General features: G+C 51.4%; 1 protein-coding gene across 1 annotated transcript in view; it reads right to left on the bottom strand.

Annotated features, from left to right (window-relative positions):
• Positions 1-20,496, bottom strand: part of INPP5D (inositol polyphosphate-5-phosphatase D) — a 123,106-nt gene that overhangs the window by 3,540 nt on the left and 99,070 nt on the right. Inside the window, exons 19-25 of the mRNA XM_070618576.1 lie at positions 17,051-17,140; positions 14,674-14,787; positions 13,398-13,480; positions 10,507-10,594; positions 7,376-7,525; positions 4,971-5,070; positions 2,697-2,963 (exon numbers count right to left, since the gene is read on the bottom strand). Of these exons, the coding sequence (XP_070474677.1) occupies positions 2,697-2,963; positions 4,971-5,070; positions 7,376-7,525; positions 10,507-10,594; positions 13,398-13,480; positions 14,674-14,787; positions 17,051-17,140 (892 nt within the window). The remainder of the gene's footprint in view (positions 1-2,696; positions 2,964-4,970; positions 5,071-7,375; positions 7,526-10,506; positions 10,595-13,397; positions 13,481-14,673; positions 14,788-17,050; positions 17,141-20,496) is intronic.

Genomic DNA, 20,496 nt, shown 5'->3' with positions numbered 1-20,496 from the left:
CTCACATAGAGCCGGAGGGAACAAACAGCAGTCATGCTGAAAATACGAGGGAGCCTGGGGAGATGTGATCCATTACCGGGGAAAAGAGCCAGTAGCCAGAAAACAGGCCAGTCTGACTTCTGGGCAGAGAAGGAAGTGCATGCTGTAACCCAAAGTAGGTAAGAGCTGCTTTGTTTGTTTCCTGATTTATTACTGCTCTGAGTGAAGGTGATTTCCTTCTGAGCAAATCATGAGGACCAGGTATGGGGACACATTTTGCTTTCTGTCCAATGTCTTTATCTCCCAGGGGAGCATTCTGGGTTCTGGTTTCTGCAGAAAAGGAAGCTGTCATGAAGAAAATGCTGGTCCCTTGGAACCCACTGAACTGTTCAGGCCGTGACACCTCTTACTGATGGAATGTGTGCTGAAATGCTGCTCAGAAGTTGCTGAATGGCCAAGGCTAATAGACTCTCTGGGAAGAAGGTGTGGGCTCAGGGCACGGGGTGAGACGGCATCCTTGCACAGGAGCCAATGAGACAAGATGACGTGGGGTGTCAGGGAGGGTAGCCTTAGGGATGTGCCAAAGGGGGCTTGCCTGTAGACTCGGGTTTTGCTCATTACTCTTTGGAAAGACGTGGAAGCAGCTTCATAAGCAGAAACGTCAGGGCCTCGATCCAAGATTTTGGAAAGCCCCCCTGCCCCCCGCACCTCAGGCCATCCTCTGCACCCCCGTCTGGATCCTCAGAGACCTCTGCTATGAGTTAGCCCAGGGAGGAAGGTGAAGGAGGTACCAGTGGCACTGACTAGAAGTTTCTGATGAAGAGGCAAGGAGAAAAGAAAAATGCACGGCTGGACACCCGCAGCCCACTCTCAATGACTGAGATAGGAGGAGGGGCCTTGCCTCAGAGAATTCCATGCAGGGCGGGGAAGAGAACCCTGGAGGCGAGTCAAGTCTTCCCTCCAGGAGGGGGCTTCTCAGAGAGGGGAAGGCCCGGCGGGGGCAGGGGAAACCAGGGAGAAGCACAAAGATTCCTTTATAAGTCGTTTCCTTGACCAATGCTAACAAGGAACTGACTGCCATATAGGCCCCGGGGGTAGAATAAAGGAGCCAATATCCAGGGCACTGAGTTCATTCCTGTGGCCAAATGAGTCCCCTTTCCAGATTCTGGAGCATGTTCTTTCCTAAAGAAGTGAAGCATGAGCAGAGTCTGAGAAGGGCCTCTTTCTAATCACAGGACTGTAGTCCAGGCTGACCAGTCCAAGGCTTTTTTGGGACGCGGAATTTCTAGTGCTGAAATGGGGACAGTCTGGCAAACCGGGATGGCTGGTCACCCTACTTGGGTCTGCGGCAATGGAGGGAGGACACAGAGGGTGCTCCAACACCCCCTTTTCCACAGCCTTCGCTCAGGCTGAGCCAGGGGCCGGGAGCAGTAAAGAGGGCTGCAGGCAGGTGTGGAAGCTGCCGGCTTCTGGTATCTAATCACCTCCTTGGTGAGAAGGGAGCTTAGCACCTGACTCCGGGGCCCCTTGCCTACTTCTGCTCCCATCCTGAAGTTGTCACCCGTGAAACACATTCCCCGCCCAGTTCTAAGCTGTGTGCTGTGTTCCAGCTGTTAAGCACAAAGATACATTGACTTTGGGAACTCAAAAACATTCCACTTAATAAGCTCCGTGTTCTTTGCGGTTGTTTGCAGCTCCATTTCTTGGGGGTCACCAGAGATGACCTTCACCAGAGAGGCACATGACCACCCACCATACGGTGGCTTCTGTCCTCCTTTTTCCAGGGGAAGAAACTGAGGCTGTTTCTCCTTCCCCCATATTTCCTACAGAATGACCAGAATCCCAGAATATTATCAACAAATTCTGAAAACTAGAGGTACAGAGAGACGGCTGAACTCGGGGGCAGGCCTGTATATTTATCCTGTTCTCTCACGTCCTCTTCTCTTCCTCCAGCCCTTCCTTTCTTCCACTCATCTCTCCATTTTTTTTTTCTTTTTTTTTTAGAGAAAAAGCTTAAGAAATAAAATTGTAAACCGCCCCTCCATCCAGAGGACTGACAAGTGGCTGTGGCTTTGCCTGGCCAGGGCTCCTCCTCGGCTCCCATCCTCCTAGCACCTGCTGCCTGGACCAGTTCTAGACTCAGGTCAGCTTTCTCTAACTCCTGGTCTTTCTGGAAGTTTCAGAGCCAACCCCTTCCCTCTGCAGGCTAGCTGCTCTCCCTGCCTTTGGCGTTCCCACCCCCAGCTCCTGCTTTTTCTAATCATCCTCAACAGGACAGACGGAAAGTTGCACACGGGAACAGGTCCCCTCGTGCATGAGGAGAGGGAGGACCCTGGAGCTGGGGAGGCACAGCTACATGGAAATTCCCACCTCTGTTCCTTGCAGCCTCCATGGAGTAGGTCGTGCCTAAGGGTTCACTGGTTATAGAAATGCATTTTCCAATAAATGTAGTTTTTACAGGAGTGTGTTTTTCTTTGTCAGTATGTTTAAAATTGTGTATCCTATTTTAAAAAAATCTTTCAAGTTTACACCAATAGGGTAGGAACTGGAGATTTCCACACGCAGTTCTCGAGTGCTACCGTGTTCCAGACCATGAGGGTGAACCAGTGAGCAGAATGGACACACAAACCTGCCTTCACGCAACTTCCACTCCAGGGCCGGGTTTCCTGGTGGTGAAAACCAGGGCAGGGAGAGGTCTTGGTGAAGAGAAAGCTCACCTTGACTCCTGCGTCCTGGGGCCGGGGATTCGGCTTGTTGTCGAGGAGGAAAACTTCTTCGGTGATATGGGCGGCTGGGAGGGCGGTGTTGGTGGGCTCTCGCCCCTGCCAGGCCCCAGGGAGGAGTCCTTGAGCGGCTGGTCATAGCTCCATGCTGTGGGCTGCTGGTCGGGGGACAGGGTCTGCTTCATGTGCCCGAAGGGCGCCGCCCCTATGTAGCCGGGGTTGATAATTTCAGTGATGCTGGAGCCACCACACGGAGGCATCCTGCGGGGAGACACACAAAGTTGCACCTCAGGGCTCTCTTCCCTCCTCCGGGTCAGCACCAGCCTGAGGACAGTGTCCCCTGATGTCCCTCGGGGCCCCTGAGGTTCTCCTCAGCTACTTCACTTTTTGGTCAGGAGTCATTCATTCATTCATTCATTCATACAACAAAATAGTTACTGACTGCCTTGTAAGCACCAGGCCCTGGGGCAGGAGGAGGGAATGTGGTCATGAGCGAGGCAGCCATGGTCTCTGTTCTCAGGGAACCCACATCTGATGGGAAACATGAACAAAACAAGCTCAGTGACTGAGAGACACGGTATTTTGACAGTGCTGAAGTCTGACTGAGAGTAACCAAAGAGGCAGAGAAAGACCAGTTGAGGGTTGGGACCAACTGGGAGGGGGTGGCCAGAGAATGCCTAGCTGAGGAGACAAATAAGAGGGAAGGGAGGGGAGACAGTGGTCAGAGGAAGTGCAAAGGCCCTGAGGGGGGGGGCCTGACCTGTTCCAGGAACCATCTGAAGGCCTGTGAGCAAGCAGGGAGAAGGAAGGAGAGGCTGGCGAGGCTGGTGGGGCTGAGTGAGTGTGAGGGGAGGACAGGGTGGCACGGAGGTAGATGAAGAGCTCCATCTGGGACAGGTCAGCTTGCAGGTTTGTGTGTGAGGCATCAGAATGGAGATGGCCACGCGGTTGGAGTCACAGAGGTCAAGGCTGGAGCCTTGAAGGTGGGGGAGTCAGCTTAAGGCTGTCGAGGGGATGGCCCAGCCCTGGATGAGGTCACCCTAGGAGACACACACATTGGGCTACCTCTCAGAGATGGAAGGTTATCCTTTGTAAGGCAGTGCTCACATGAGAACTAACTAGTAGAGTTCTGAGTCTGTAGGTTATAATGCTCCCCAGTTCCCATCTGCTCAACCAGCCTGGTTCGGCACATCTCACCACCATCCGTAGACGCCTCCTTAAGAAATGTGATAATTCTAATATCAGTCAAATGGAAAACCATTTGTTGACCTACACTGATCCTGATTCTGGAGGCAAGCAGACATTTGAGAACTAGGAAGCCTTCACTGATGGGATAATAGTGGGAGAAAAAGATTGAAAGGGAATACCTTAGTGCCCAGGCTACAGCTGTCAGAAGCTGGAAGTGGACTGGGGAAGGGGCTGGAGAGCGGAGTTCCAGGGTCCTCAGGGGGTGGGGTGGGTGTGAGGGCGAGGGCTGGATGGCCAGGGAGCATGGGGCCGAAAGGAGAGGAGGAGTAAGCTGGGCTCTGCGGTGGCTTCTGGAACTCTGCTCTGGCTAACGGGCACAGCTTTGCCCCCTCGGCAGGGAGGCTGGCACAGAGACCGTGACAACCCTCCCTGGCTTGATTCTGGAACTTGAGACCACATCAGCGAGCTGAGGTGACCCTGCTCTTTGGGGACTGCTATCCCGTAGTAAGATGGACTTTAATGTCTGGATTCTTCCTAGTCCAGTCTCTGCCAAGAGCAACCTACATGCATTCTCCCCTAATGATTCTTCCCCGTAGTAAGAGGATGGGGTTTGTTGGCTACAGAGCCACGACTGCTGATGTCCCCTGTCCAGGGGAGACACGGCACCCATTCCATGCACTCATCTCTGCAGATGCTTCCTCCTGGACTGGGCATCTTTCCACTAGGCTGTGAGTTCCTGAGTCCAGGACTGCACCTAACTTGCCTTGGTTTCTCTGGAACCTGACACATAGTTGGTGCTCAACCAGTGTTTATTGCATGGAACTGAAGAGTCCAACACAGAAGGTTCTCCCAGGCCCCGTCATGGTCACGCCAACATCCCCAGAGCCGTGGGTTTGTCGTCAGAAGCCTCAGAGCTGGACAGCTCCTCTCCTGGCCAGAGCCTCCTCTCTCCTTCTGGGTTCCTTTCTCTGTCTCCACTTACCTTCTCCTGGGTCCCAGGTCTGCAAAGCCAGACTAGTGTGTAGTGATGCCCTGCAATCCCCATGCTCTACCTGTTGGCGGGTCCCCCACCCCCCATACCTGTTGGTGGGTTCCCACTGCTTCATGGGGTCGTGGCTGGTGAGGCTCTTCAGGGACTTGGGCCCACTGGACAACTCATCTCGCTCAGTCTTCACAAAGTCTGCAAGGAAAGGGCCAGGAAAGATCATGTGAGGGCCCAGAGCCCAGAGTTTGGCCAGGATGGAAGAGAGATTTCCATTGGCCAAAGCTGGACAGTGACTAACGGCTGCCTGGGGAGGCAGGCTAAGCAAGATGTTGAGGCCTCATGAGTTCAGTGATTGATTGGTCATGCCTGCCATGGCTCCAGAGGGAGGGGTGTTGGCCCGTGTGACGCAGAATTGTCGTATCCTGGGACATTTCTAACTTGTTGGTGTCAGCAAGGCATAAAACAGGCAAATATTTCTTGGCAGACCTGAATAAAATTTAACAAGCTTGCTCCACAAGAGCATTTGGACCCAAAGCCAACAGAGCGGCCAAGTGCCCCTCACCCCAACCCACAGTCCTGCTAGAGAAAGGAGCTCCCACAGGGCAGAAGGGGGAGCCACACCCATGGGAGGCAGCACCCGTGACGGCCCAGAGCCTGCCCAAGAGCCGAGGAGGCCAGAAGGTCCATATGCAGGGAGTCCTACTGTCTCGCTATTCACATGAGAGGCAGGAAGGACCCCATCACGTGTATGAATTCCAGCTTAGCAGTGGATGAACTTGCATTCTCACCTTGGGCTAACTGCTTACTGGGTACTTGATCTTCAGCCAACCCCTTAATCTCTCTGTGCCTCAGTTTCCCCATCTACCAAACAAGGATGATACTTGGCTGTCAGGGCTATTGTGAGAGATCAATGAGAGGACATTTCATACATTGTCCAACTGTATAAAGTTAAAGCCCAACTCATTTTAGGCATTGTTCCTGGACTGCTTTTGAGCAGGAATTAAAGCGAAGAGGAAAAGGAAAAAGAAAATCACCTGTTGCCTGTGTGAAAAGGAGGAAATGCCTGATCAATAAATTTTGAGCAGTTCTGTACTTCTCAGCTCTTTCCTTATTTCAAGCAGAGCGGTTTTAGCGTGATGGATACTATTGAGAAGGACACATGTTAATTGCCAACTTTCAAAATTTTATGCAGGATTCACAGAACATGACAAATTCCACTCTGGACACTTCCTTGAGTTCTCTCTCTGTTAGTGGGGTCTCTGGGGCACATTTCAATATTCTCACGCAACGGAGTAGGGACAATTCTTATATCGAAGAGATGCAGCATCTGAAACTGTCTGATGGGAACCAGCAGGGTCTTCTTTGGGGACAGAGAGGGGATGACTCCCTGAGCTTGGCATTTCACATGGGGTTAGGAACGCCTGTGATGAGCATTTGTTCCCAGGTGTTGCTGCTTTGGTGTCATTTCTGAAGGCCACGATAAACGCATCCTCCCAACAGCCAGCCAAAGTAAGCAAGTGGTGTTTAGCAGGCCAGAAAGATTTGAGTGCAAGTTAAAAGAGGTGTTGGGGACCCTCCCAGGGAAGATAGGGCGACAGGTGCTGCTATTTTGGAGGGTGGCTGGGGCTAGAGGAGGGAAAAGCCAAAGAAATGTGCTAAGGATGAGAACAGAGCTTCTAGATGCATATGGGGTGTGTGAAAGCAATCTGGAAGGTCCAGAAGCCCTGGGTGGGTACCACGAGGGCAGGGTGCAGGGTACGTATATATATATATATATATATGAGTGTGCACCATCCGGCCACGAGGAAGAACAGGGATCACATGGGAAATTTAAATTTCACCTGCAGCCATAGCTCCAGAAAGAGTTTCAGGGTTAGGGTTATTACACAATCTTGGTCCTTCTGGTGGAGGTGCTAATAAGGAGAGATAAGGCCTGAAAGACTGATGTAAGGTGAGAGCAGAGACCAGGAAAATTCACAAGCTTCACATCCTTAAAGACCTAAGTTAACTGGGGTCGGGGAAGGGTGATTTGTGACTGTGGGGCATTTTGGTTCTGCAGGGAATTTTTTTTTTTTGTGGCAAGGAGGATTGGCCCTGAGCTAACATCTATTGCCAATCCTCCTCTTTTTGCTTGAGGAAGATTGTCCCTGAGCTAATATCTGTGCCCATCTTCTTCTATTTTGTATGTGGGATGCTGCCACAGCGTGGCTGGATGAGCAGTGTGTAGGTCCATGCCCAGGATCCGAACCCACAAACCCTGGGCGGCTGAAGCGGAGTGCATGAACTTAACCACTATGCCACCGGGCCAGCCCCAGTAAGGAAATTCATGAGACAGTGAAGGGTTGGGCCAGACTGTCTCTTGGGATCCCTTCTGATACTGGGTTTCTGTTCTGAGGCCATGGCAGAGAGACTATTCCGCGGCTTTGCCAAGAGGAACTTCACTCCTGTCCCTAACCCAGCATCATAGATGGGGAGCAGGGTGGGGGTGGTGCCCACTTACCATAGAGCTTCTCCCTCATCTTGCCTTGTGAGGTCTGCAGCTTAATCTGGCCCCGGAAGTGACCCATCATCTCTCCGTGGTGGGTGAGAGGCGTGTGGATGGGCAGCAGCGTCTCCGTGGCCTCTAATCGGAGAGCAATGCAGCCCTCGCCTAGGGAGGTGGGGGGACACAGTCACGTCAAGACCCGGCCATTTCACAGGAGAAACTGCACATTCGGCTGGAGATTTAGCCCCACCACCCAAAGACGATCCTTCGAAACAACGGCCAAGGCAGGGATTATCAAATAAACCTTTTAGATTTTCTCAACAATTTGGGGAAAACATCTCAAACCTTGCGGCAAAAACCAGCTCCACGTGGGTTAGTCAATATAAAAAGAATTAAATCGTACAAAATCCAGCAGAAAAACGGAATGAAATATTAATCTGACTGCTGGAGGGAATAATAGCTTTCCAAGGTCTGAGCAATGTAAGAAAGGACAAAACAAGACTGACAGATAAGAGGATGTAAAAGTTTAAAACTTCTGCCCAGAGGAAAAAGCGAAAATGAAAAGGGGATTGGAGAGAGAACATTCCCTGCAGTGGGGGGATAGTCCTCAAACTCTTCAAAATCAAATCCCCTGCAGATAAATGGGCAGAGAACCCAAACAGACGTTGGGCACAAAAGAACTGTAGCTGGTTCATTTCAATAAATGGAAACTAGTGCAGCTTCCCAGCCATCAAAGATGCAAATTAAGGCAGCGCTCGGCAACTCTCTCACAGACGTGAAACTGGCACGAAATAGGAGAAAAAGAACACCCAGTGCCAGTAAGGACCTGGGAAACCTGTACACTTGGACAGGGTGGCATCAACCTGGCGACACAGACCCTTGACAGTGATCAGTTTGATAACAAGTGCCAAGAATCCCGAATATATTTATACGCTTTGATCCAGCAAACACGGCGACTTTTCCTAAAGAGATGATCCAAAAGAAAAAAAAATGTGGCTGAAGGAAAATAAAAGATGTTCACAAAAGAGATCAATCTCAGCGTTATTGATAACATTAACAGAAATAACTGGCAGAGCCTCCATAATAGTAATAAGGAATACTTTTGAAAATGAGGATACGGGAAATCCGTGGAATATTATGAAGCCATAAAAAGCAACAACCATGAAGTCTGTGTAGGAGGATCATGGAAAATGTGCATTATCTAATAATAAGTGAGGAGAGCAGAATATAACATGGTATCTTTGTGATGATTATAAATATAGAAATCTATGTATGTCTATGATGAGGATGGAAATTGGAAACCAAAATAAAAATGACTCTGGAGTGGGAATGAGACTGTCAGTTGACTTTTATTCTTTGTTATTACTATCACATGCTGTTTGTGAGCATGAATATCAAGAGGAAGAAATAAAGGAGGAATACGGTATTTGAAGAAGAAAGTGGAATCATTAAGACCTGTGTTCCTGTGTCCTGCCACTGAACCATCAAACATTCTGGCACCAACATGGATCCTTTCTCTCTGTCCCGTCACGAGGGACAGGAGATCCCGATCCAGGGCCAGCACACCGCTCTGGCTCTGCCTGCCCCCGCCCTGGCTCAGGGACCCTCTTTCCAGTGCTGCACTGGGAGTGGGTTGAAGAACATCGTTCTGGAGCTGGGCTGCCTGGGTTCAAGTCCAAGGTCACACAGTAGCTTGTCAAGTCACTCAGTGGCTGTGTGACCCTGGGCAAGTCCCCTTAAGTCCTCACCTCTGCAATGAACGTACGTACACCCCAGGGATTTTGGTGGAGTCTGCACAGTGTGGACCCACGCACACGGCGACCCTTGACATCTACAGCCTCTTTCTGTGTCCTGGCTTCCACCAATCGGCATTAAGCACCACCTTCAAATCCCTCCCAGGAAAACGAACACCCTCCCTGGAGCCAGGTTCGCATGCTCATCTGCCTCACGGCCTCTGCCTCCTCACCCCCATTCACTCCCTACCTGCCTGTGAACATTGCTCTCACCAAGTCCACACGTGGTCCCTGAGCCACTGGGTCTAAAGGACACTATTTGGTCGGCTCTCTCGGCCACGTTTGCTATCATAACCATGCCCTCTTCTCGAACCAACTCTGACAACGTCCCCAGCACCACAGCCCTTTGCTCTCCTCCCACTTCTCCGGCCGCGCCTTCTTAATCTCCTTTGCCTGCTCCACCACAGCTGACCGGGTTCAGGAAACGGAAACATTAACCCTGCTACAGAAACCAAGAGCGTGGGGCCATCCTCGACTCCCCTTGTTCCACAATTCCCATGGTCTAACAATTTCCCTTCTCAATTCCTCTCTGTTTTATCCTGCCTCTCCATTTTTACTGTCACTACTTTCATTCTGGCTCCCTCATCTCTTATCTTGATCGTTGCAAACACACATTCAAAGCTGATCATCTCACTGTCTTCCTTGATCTTCAGTGGCTCCCTTCCCGACTGCCCCCAGGATAAAGTAGCATTTACCCCTAGCCTGGCTCATAGGGAGCTGCCTGATCTGGCTCCTGCCTCCAGCCTCTCTCTGGCCGCTTGGCCCTCTCACTCCATGCTCTAGCCACACAGAATGTACCAAGCATAAGGCTCAACCTGACACTGGGCTGGAGCCACAGGCAGGCTGAAGAAGACGTTACAGAAAACGGTGTCTCTCTAGTAGGACAGTTGGTGGGGCCACAGGCTGCCACAAGCCTGCCTAGTCTGGGCACTGAGCCATGCTGGGCAGACCTGGGTTCAAATGAGGGCCCAGCCAATTAGTACTTGTATGACTTGGGAATGTCCCTTAACTTCTCTGAGACTCAGTTTACTCATCTACTAAATTGGGAGAACAGTATCTGCTTCATAAGGTCTTGTCGGGATTAAATTCAATCAGACCTGCAGAGCCCGTGGCCCAGAACCTGACACAGGAAAGGCTCAACGAACAGGAGGTGAGTGGCTGCTGGTGTGACTCCCAGAAGCCCGCTGGGGAGGGAAGGATGACTGACCGGCAATTGTCGCACCACCAGCCCTGGGATGGGGAAAGGAGTGGCAGGCGGACTTTGTGTGAAGGAGATGCCACCACCACCCTCACGTCAGAGGCCACCGGCCAACAGCAGGTGGGGCACCTGCAGCCGCTGTCCTGGGGTCTTACCATAGGATTCGTCGCTGTCGGAAGACTTAATGCTGATCAGGATGTGCTGGTCCAGCAGGTACTCGGGGTCGGAGATAATGGGCTTCAGCTGCAGAGAGACGGGCACAGCATGAGAGTCGACAGGTGGGGACCGGTGGGGGAGGGTTGCTGGCCCAGATGAGGGGAATGCTTGAGAAAAGAGGACTGTAGATATTCTTATTAAACAGATTCGAATCTCTGCTTTTCCTGCCCCCGAGAGCGGGAAGGAACCCATAGGTCCACACTATCCAGCAAGATGGGTTAACTTCCTTTCCTGTCTCCCCGTCACACTGCACCCCAGGCCCCAGGGAGAGGGCCTGATCCTCGCTCCATCGCCTCCCTTCTCTTCCTTCCCCTCCTTGGCAAACCCCAGGATCGTGGGGAGGGGGCCAGGCCAATTAGCAAATGGTAATGGGACCAGGAGCCAGGTCTGAATGCACCCCACTCCCCTCCCCTTGCTTCCTCGAGCAGAGAGCAGTCCCCTCCTCGGCCGTTCCAAGGACCACGGCTGCATCAGAGGTGGCACCGCAGGCCTGCCCTCCATCTGGCCAGGAGGGGGCCTCCGTGTCCACCCACAGCAGAGCCCCCCAGGTTGGCCTGGAGCATCCTGACAGGACAGATCCAGAATTCCAGCCTGTCCCCGACTTCCTGCTGCTCTGGCTAGGGGCATGTTTATGTCGGGCTTTGCACACTGGGGGAACCCAAACCTCACCAGCGTGGGGCCGGGTCCCCAAGCACAGGGAGGAGCTGTACGTGTGCACAAGCTCCTAGTGCTGGCTACATTGGTGACTTTTCCACAACTTCAGGCTGTTCCTCACGCTGACTCCAACACAGAGGGGCCTCCTAAAAGGGTCCTACGCTGCTCCAGGCTGGCCTCTTCCTTCCCACCCGCAAATACTGAGAGACCCCTTGTGCAGGCCTCTGGGCACCATATTGACTAACAGGGTCGACTCTATCTCCATTTGGAAAGTTCCAGAACAAATGAATGAAAATCACAGTGGGCGCTTTGGGGCATTCCAGGCTTTCAGGGCCACCAACCACTCGGTTCACTGACTTGTAGGGACGGCTGGCTGGAAGTTGGACCCAGGGCTGGGGTACTGTGGATGCGGGAAGACCCAGCTCTCCTGGGCAGCAGTGGGAACAGAATGGCAGACCTCTGAACAAGGCTGTCTGTGGGGGACAGAGTCACCATGGTGGGGGTGGGAGGTGGAGGGGAGGGCGCTTCTGTCTGGGCGCCTCGGTGGGGTTTTAGAGGGTGAAGAGAGAGGAGGCCATACATGACAGAGGCAGGGCGCAGGCTCAGGGAGCAGGAGGGAGTGAAGGCCCCCCTGAGGTGCTGTGTGAGCAGATGAGGCTGGAGAGTGAGGAGGGGGCTGGGAGCCGAGCTGAGGAGCTTGGGCTTGTCCCATGTGGTACCAGTGAGTTGACCGGATAAAGAGGGGGATGCCAGTATCAGAGGGGCATTCCAGAAAGATCCGTCAGGCTTCAGGATGCCTCAGCAAGAAGACAGGAGGGCTTGGAGACCCCCAGAAGGGGGCAGTGGGGTGGAGAGGAGGGGACAGAGGCAAGAGGAGGAGCGGGACTTTGTAGCATTTAGGAGGTGGGGACAAGGATGCCCTAGGGGTCCCTGGACTGGGCCAAGGGTGGCCCTGTGTGGACACTGGGATGCTGGTATATTTCCCTACTTGACTGAAGGAGGAAATAAGCCGGTTGGGTGCTGCATGGGAGAGGAGGAGCAAGGGCATGGGGAGGTAAGGCAGATGTCACCTTAGACTCCAGAGCCGCCAGGACTCAGATCCCTAAAAATAACCCCAAGACGGGGACTTCTGACAGCTACGCTCGAGCCTCACGGAGGACCAATCAGAACTGTACCCGAATTAGGAGATGCTCGTCTTCAGGCAGCTGCTTCTGAGATGATACGGCCTTCTTGTATGGCCCAAGAGTTGGCCCCAATCAACAATTATGCCAGCATGGTGGCCCAGCCGCCTGAAACCAGCCTGTCCACCCCAGCCTGAGGAGAGAACAGGTCCCTCCACCTGTAGAAGCCACCCTTTAAAACTCAGCTTGGGCATCACCTTCGAGAGAATCTTCCAGGAGAGCCCCCGAGACCCCCGCCCCGTGCGACAGATCTGCCCAGCCCTGGACTCCCCCTCTGCATACCCTCCATCATTATGTAACAAAGAAACAAGGTCCTACTCCACGGTGTACCCGGGATGAACTTTGAAAGTGTCCACTGTCAATTTAACATCACAGAAGCATTTGTGAGTTCCAGGTAGGAAACCATTTTTTCTGCAATAAAGACGGATGTGTTCCCCCTAAGGTTTGCCTACATGTTTTCAATGCGGGGCCACAGACACGTCAAGTTCTTTCTGCGTTCACGGCATTTGAGTAGGAGCCACTGGACTCCTCACAACTTTGCTTGATCCTCTGAGCCTGGGCTGAACAGGCAAAGGAGGATCACAGGGGAATCTGGGCCTTGGACATGGGTGCTGAGTCTGGCACTGCAGCTGTGTGATGGTAACAAACCTCTCTGGGATCTGCCTCAGTTTCCCTCTTTGCAAAGTCACATGGTTAACTGAGGAGATCTCTAGATCCTTTCTATGATCCGTTAGGGGAATTGAAATCCATTTAGGAATCTTGGGGCCGCAAGGCACAGGCCCAGCTGTAATGACTGCTGAAGAGTGTGTCTTAAACCGCCTCGAAAGAGAGCTCGCCCTAGGTGTCGGCACGAGGTCAGAGGTGGCCTCTTCTGCATTTGGCCAATGGGATTCCTGCTCCCTCTGGCCAGGCCTGGCTGGAGCTCTGCCACTGGCCAGCACCGCTGCCCTGGTGATTGCGAAATTCTCCCTGGGGACGTCCTGCTCTTGAATTACCTTTGGAAGGGTCTCTCCAAACTTCACCACCAACTCCCCTTCACTTCCTTCTTCATTTTCTCCTTCTTGACTCTTGACAAAGCCTGTTGGAGGACAAGAAGGCTGGCTTTCAGAAAACAGAACAGGAACCAGACAGAAAAGTCTCCTTGGGTTGTTCCACCCGGACCAGCGACGATGCTCTCCCTCCTCTTGTGTCTGTAGGGGCCTCAGCATCTTTAGGAGTCAGGCTGGTTGGGGATTCTGTTTTGGTGCAGGGGATGGTCATTTGCCAACACGGTTTAATTATTTTTAGGAGAATCAAAGTGATTCCCCTCCTTTTTGGCTCCTCTTTGCAACAAACCAGGCAACAAAGAAATCATCACCTCAGAGGCAAGGAGACTGGGAAACATGACAGCTCGTCCCACGCCACTCAAGATAGCAGCTTTTTGAAATGCTAATTTAAGCTGCCTAATATGCTGTTTCCATAGAAATGGATGCAAATGTCTCGACAGTTTATTAAAAACACCCGCATAAAATCCTCATCATTTTTGGAAGAGCTGTGCCCCTGCTCGGTGAACTGGGACCTAGGGACTTCACGGAGAAGGCGGGTCTGCCACCAGGACTGAGCCCGGGGTTGAGTTGGTGGCATGCCTCTTCCTGATTTCTGGAAGCATCCATCATCCCGCCACAAAATGCCTCGTCTCGTGGGGTTGATTCTGCACCCCCTACCCTCAGTATCCAGACCACCTCAGCGGAGCTAGAAACCACATGGATCTTCTCACCGTGTAACAGCTTTAGACAATATGCCTAGAAATGTCACCCAGAAAAGGTGTTTCTGAGTTTGTGCTAACTGTTGCTGGCCGAGAGAAGCCATCATCTCTAGCCTGCTTTCGGATGCTCCAGATCAGCTGGGAAAGATGCCTGGGATGAAAGAAAAAGAGGGCCTTGGGAAGAAGGGACGGCTGCCGGAAGCTGCTCAGGCCCCGGCACGGGCCTCCACTCGGCCTTGGGGGCAGGGAGAGCATCCAGCTGTCCAGTCGCCTAGAAGGAGCTGAGGGGCGCTGCATCAGTGACTGTTCTGTCCCTCGGCTAGAGCAGCAGCATTGCAGGCCACTGGGGGACCCCCCACAGGAACTGGCTGTCCCCTGTCCTCTCCACCCACGTCTCTGACCCCCCTTGTGGCCCATCCGTTGAGTCCTTCCCAGAGAGAGAAATGGGCAAAGCCATCAACGAAAAAGCATTTATGAGAAGATGTGCCTGCCCCAACCTAAAGGCAGTCCCACAGCTGGCCACTCACTCTCCAAGCAGCTCGAGTGCAACTCTAGGTAGAATTTGGTCTGCGACTTGGTCTTCAGTGTGGCGTAGCATCGGAGAAACTCGATCTGCCCTTGGCTGTCGACAGTCCCGGGGCCTGGAATGGGTGAGAACAGAGATTCGGTCCCACAACGTGCCTGGAGATGGAGCGTTGCAAACCAGCCCCCCAGCACCGAGCTCCTCCTGAGGGTCCAGGGAAGGTGACAGTCCAGGTGGGGGAACTTTCCCTGACATCCCACCACCCACAGTGAGCCCCTCGACGAAGGAAGAGCCTCTGACGAATCACAAGCTGGTGCAGAGCAGAGCGGGAGGAGCAAGGAGTGAAGAGCCCTGCCCTCAGCTTTGCTACTAAAGCAGCGTGAACGCCCTTGACCTCACTACCTCGGTCTCCCCGTTTGTTCCGGCACAGAGAGCTCGTGTGATGGCTCAGCCGCTCGGTACCCAAGTCTGTTCCGTTTCTGAGTTCAGGTAGGGAGGGACACCCGCTCTTCCTTCCCAGACATAGTTACCTCCACTCCTCACTCTCATTCACGCTCAGTTAACTTGCCTGTAACGCTATTCATTTAGATGACGCTCTTACAAGCGTCCTCAGGCTGACTTTGAACAAGTGTTGTCCTTCCATAGAAATTCTGAGCCACTTCAGAGCAAGGACGGACATTCCCTTCCTCTACGCCCCCCATCCTTCCTTCTTTCCTTTTTTTTTCCCCTCCAGCTTTACTGAGGAATAATGGACAAATATAATTAGTGTACAATGTGATGATTTGATAAATATATACAGTGTGGAATGACTACCAATATCAAGATAATTAACACATCTGCCACCTCACATGGTTGACTTTCTTGTGTGTATGGTGAGAAGGTTTAAGAACTACTCTCAGCAAATTTCAAGTATACAATACCGTATTATTACCTGTAATCACCATGCTGATATCGGATCCTCAGAACTTATTCATCCTGTAACCGAAAGCTTGTCCACTTCGACGTACATATCCTCATTCCCCCACCATTCTATTCTATTTCTATGAAATCAGCTTTTGTTTTTTTTAAGATTCCACACACAAGAGATATCCTAAGTACTCGTCCTCATCTGCTTGGCTTATTTCACTTCGCTTTCCTTTCTTTTTTCAAACCCCACAGCACCTAGGCCAGGCTCTGCTCAGGGAGACATTAAACCAACATTCAACCCAGGTAATTGGTATTTGTGAGCATGCACTCTGTGCTGACTTCCAATGGAAGGGAAGGAAGCTAAGCAACACTGAGGGTGCTGTGATGGTCTTCATCGAAAGTGGGACAGCATGGGCTATCCCATCAATGCTGCAGGAACTCAGAGGAAAGGAGAGATGGGTGGAAGCCAAAAAGGAAGTGGAAGGTTCTGGAAAGGCACAGTGGCTAGAGCTAGGAAGGAGACAAGATGGTGGGTCAAAGCTTTCACGGAGAGCGGAGGACACACTGCTGGGGCTGCAGACATTAGACCCAACAGCATGGAGAAGAGAGTCCAGGAAGACTGTCTCAGCCTCACCACGTCCCATGTGTGCAAAGGACGTAGAGTGATAAAGACTTTCCCAACCAATACAGGTTGGAACCACTTAGCCTTCCAAAATGAGCCTGGACTATCTGCCGACCACAGAAGTGGGGAGTGAGCAAAGAAGGTGACAACACGGCTGCCCAGTCACCCAGACCCAGGGCTGGACATGCCACAGAGAATACCCGGCCCGTGACGGGATGAGGGTAGCCCGGCGACCAGGGCTGAGCAGGATTATTTGAAAAATTACCTGCAAATCTAAGTATTATTTACTCTAGCATTTCCCAAAACTCAGTCCTCCACAGCCCATCTTCACAATTTTTACCATTTCCGCCTACCACGCACCTGCACTAACATTGACTTAATATTTTCTTTAAATAGACTCTGTTTTGGAACTTAAATAAATGCATTTAAATAAGAAAGTATATCACAAGACTAAATGGGAAACCAGTGTTGCTTGCCTTACACAGCTGAGACAAATTTAAAACATATTAAAATAAATGCATTACTAATAAATGTTTATCCATGGCCCACCCAGAATCATCTTTGGTGGCAGACACACTACACCTTGGAAAACATTTATTTACCCAACTTTAAAGACTGTATGAAAACCAAGGCTTAACAAGCTGTCATATTTGCCAGAGAGAGCAAGAAAATGCTCTGGACTGAAACCGTGATGTGGTTTGGATGTGAAGAGACCCGACCGACGGACTGAGGACTTGTCTGGAAGGATGGGCCTTCCTCTAACACAGAGGACTGACCGCTCTAACCAAAGATGAGTGCCCACAGCCTCCCATCTTTGTGGAGAACAGAGGGATGGACACCACCCACGACTTACCATTCTTGGAAACAAACTGGGAGGTGACTCCTGCCTCAAATGTGGCAAAAACAGGGCTGTGGTCACTCGTCATGATGTCGCTGGTGCTGCCTGCAGGGGAGGGAAGGCATTTCTGATTAAGGAAGGGGAAACTCTTCTGGTCAAGCCAAGGATGGCAAACCCAACTTACACTTAGGGAAAGTTTCACGGTTTTGCACCTGTCGTCCAGTTGGCCTTCCACAACCACGCTCAAGAGGCTCAGTAAAAGTGTATGACGTTGTCTCTTCTGTGACTAAAATATGCTTGTGCCAGTTTTTCCTAAGACTTGTGAGTTTTTAAATAGATCGTGGCGTGTGAACCGTGGAGGTTTTTCTGGTCTAAGCACTTTATTTTATTGATGAGGAGCCCACAGTCTAGAGTGGGGTGGGAATTTAAGGTCACTGAACCCATCAGTGAGAGAAATGGCACCTTCCTCTATCCCACAATGCCTTGCAGGGGCAGGAGGAGTGGAAGGTGACGATGTCTAGACACTGAGTGTAGACAACACGCTTAAGGAGCTTACAGCCTGGTTGAGAAGGGAAGGCAGCAGAGCATATATGAAGGGGCTAAGAGAGAACACAGTTCTAGAAATACTGAGTTCTAAGTGCCTTTGATACAGCCAGGGGCAGATGTCCGGCTGGGTACACAAGGATGGAGACTTATCTTTAGATTTGGAGTCATGAGTTTAGGTGGAAGCGGAAGCCGTGAGGATGTCTGGGCTCCAGAGGGAAGACATGAAGGATGAAAAGAGACAAAGATGAAACTCCAGGATACACCAGACATTAACGGGCAAAGGAGAAACGGCACAGGAGACCGAGAAGGCCACGAAACAGATTTATATCCTTTTCGATAAAGCTTTTACAAATCGGCAAGAAAAAGATCAACATGCCACCTCTCAACCAACCAAAGGATATGGCAGAAAATTCATAATGGCTAATAAGTGGGAAAAAAATGCTCACTCACTAACGACCGTCAGAAAGACAAATGGAAACAATGAAAGAGAAGACAACAATGAGATGGAAAGGACAGAGCAAGAAGAAGGAAGAAAGTGGGGATAGCGGGACTGGGGGAGAGGGAGGGACTAAGGGCCCAGGTGACAAGGTGAGCCAGGAAGGGAGGAGGGCTCCCCTTCTCTGAGACACGAGGGGAGAGGTGGGAGGGACAGCAGCCTAAAACACACTTGGACATGGGCAGGAAGGAGCCAGAGAGGGTCCAGTGCTGCGTGGAGCAGGAGAGGATGGAAGGAGGGGAACGGGGCTGGAAGCATGTGGTGGCAATGGAAGGGGGGGGTCTTCCAGTGAGAAGTGACAGGGTTGACAAGCAATTTAAAAAAAAAACAACTCTCAAAACATTTTAGATACGTATTGCAATATATATAATATATATGTAATATGTAATATTACATATACATATGATATATGTAATAGCAATAGTCCTGTACTAACTGGGCCCTGAGACCTCGGAGGTGACTGTCACCTGGGTCACCTCCCTGTAACCACACCCTGTGCATCCCCCCTCTCCCAGGGAGTCTGGGCTTGGCCATGGAACTTCCTTTGGCCAAAAGGACATTAGCAAATGTGAGGCAAGCAGAGACTTAAAAAAAAAAAAAGCACTTCTACATCTGGGACTTGCAGCTGGGAACCTTGGGGACCAGGAAGAAGCCTGGACTAGGCTGCTGGATGACAGCAGCTCATGGCCCCTCCCCAAAGCCAGCCAACCCTGGATGTGAGTGGACTCCGGCCTGCGTGTGCCCAGCCAACCCCAAACAGAGATGAGCTGCCCAAGTTCAGCCCAGAGAATCGTGAGCAAATAAATGGTTCTTGTTGGAAGCCACCAAGTCTTAGGGTAGTTGGTTACGCAGCAATAAATAACAGACACATCCTGTTTTTGTCAATCACCATAGGAAGACCCAGGCCCCCATGGGAACCCCCATTTCCTGAACTCTGGACATCCATTCCCTGTTCTTTCCCAGTTCCTTGTCTCTACACCCCTTCCCGACTCGTTAAACACTTCTACTGTGGCCTCTGCCACTCAGTGAAACATTATTAGCAGCATTCCCTTTATGTTCAACTTGCCCTTCACGTTCCAAGCCTGGCCCTTCTGGAAGACTCTGCAGCTCCAGGTGAGCTCTGGTTTCCTCTCCCTCCCTCATACGTGGGCCCAGAGCAGGGGAAGGCGTGTCCTCCTTGCTCCTCACCGCTACTTCCAGAACAATCTCCCTCCTTTTTCCTAAAACCTTCCATTATGGAGCCATTTTGAACGTCACATTTAGGTTTAAAAAGCGGTCATGCTATTAAGTCAGCACTTTCTCCTGAAGCTCTGCAGAGGCCAGCTGGAGGAGGCAGACAGTTCAGTCTTCCTAGAGAGGAGAACTGGCAGGACTCATGGAGTTGCAGGATGTGAGAAACAGCCACTGCTGAGAGAGGACTGGCGTGGCTGACCGCGGCGTCCAGGCCCGGGAGGGGTCAGGGGCCTGGAGAGCTCCGGCGTGGAGAGGGGCGAGAAGGGAGTACACAGGCGAGGAGGCTGCGGGACAAGGGTGGGATATGGGCCTCTGCGGGTTTTGCAGGTGGAAAAATTCCTTGGATGTGGCTGCGGGGTGGGTTGCCTTTCCGCACATCTAAGCTGTGTGAAGTTTGTCTAGTGAAGTCGCTTCTGGGAGACACAGCTTAGGAGCGAGGGGAGTGCAGGGTGCCTGTCTTAAACTATCCCAGAGGAGTTGCTTGGGTCCCTTCTGGACATGAGGAAGCACGCACAGAAGAAAATGGAAATCAGCTCAACTTTACGGGGCTGGAGTTAAATGTGGGAGTTTGTCGGCCCCCCAGAGACAGGGTGGGAATCACAAAGGTGGCCACTGGACAGAGTAAGCCCCCCTTCTCTGGGGGGTTTGGACAGGGCTGGAGGGCCACTGTGGGACAGGCCTGGGGTCCTGAGCAGCCCATTACAGGACCCTGGCCTGTGACTTGGTACATGAGGTGCATGCCGGCGACAAGGATGGCCCTCCTTTGGATGTCAGTCTGGGAATTTGCAATGTTTTAAAAATAATAACACAGTTCTGAGTCAAATGTTCAAAGCAATTCTGCTCTGTGAATTTTTAAGGACACAGAGCGGAGCGGTTCCAGATAATGGAAACTGACAAGCAGCTTTAGAGGAAGTCCCTGGAGCAATTAAGAATTCCTTCAGCAAATCTTAAATTTCTGGGGTCAACAATTATTTGTTTTGATAACTTTTCCATAATTATTTATTTTAATATTGCATATTCTGCCTTTTTCATTAATTTATCTTTAAATCTCCCCAAATACGTGTGTGTAACCTTAACGATACGTATAAGGTTGAACCATATGAATGTCCTATATTTGACTCTTTTTGACCTACAAAAATACCACTTTCGTATGGTTCAAACTTAATATGTTCTTTTCAAAAGAAAA

The sequence above is a fragment of the Equus przewalskii genome, chromosome 5, assembly GCF_037783145.1.
Source record: "Equus przewalskii isolate Varuska chromosome 5, EquPr2, whole genome shotgun sequence".
Lineage (NCBI taxonomy): Eukaryota > Metazoa > Chordata > Mammalia > Perissodactyla > Equidae > Equus > Equus przewalskii.
The sequence above is the reverse complement of the archived record's forward strand: the minus strand, read 5'-3'. Positions and strand labels throughout refer to the sequence as shown.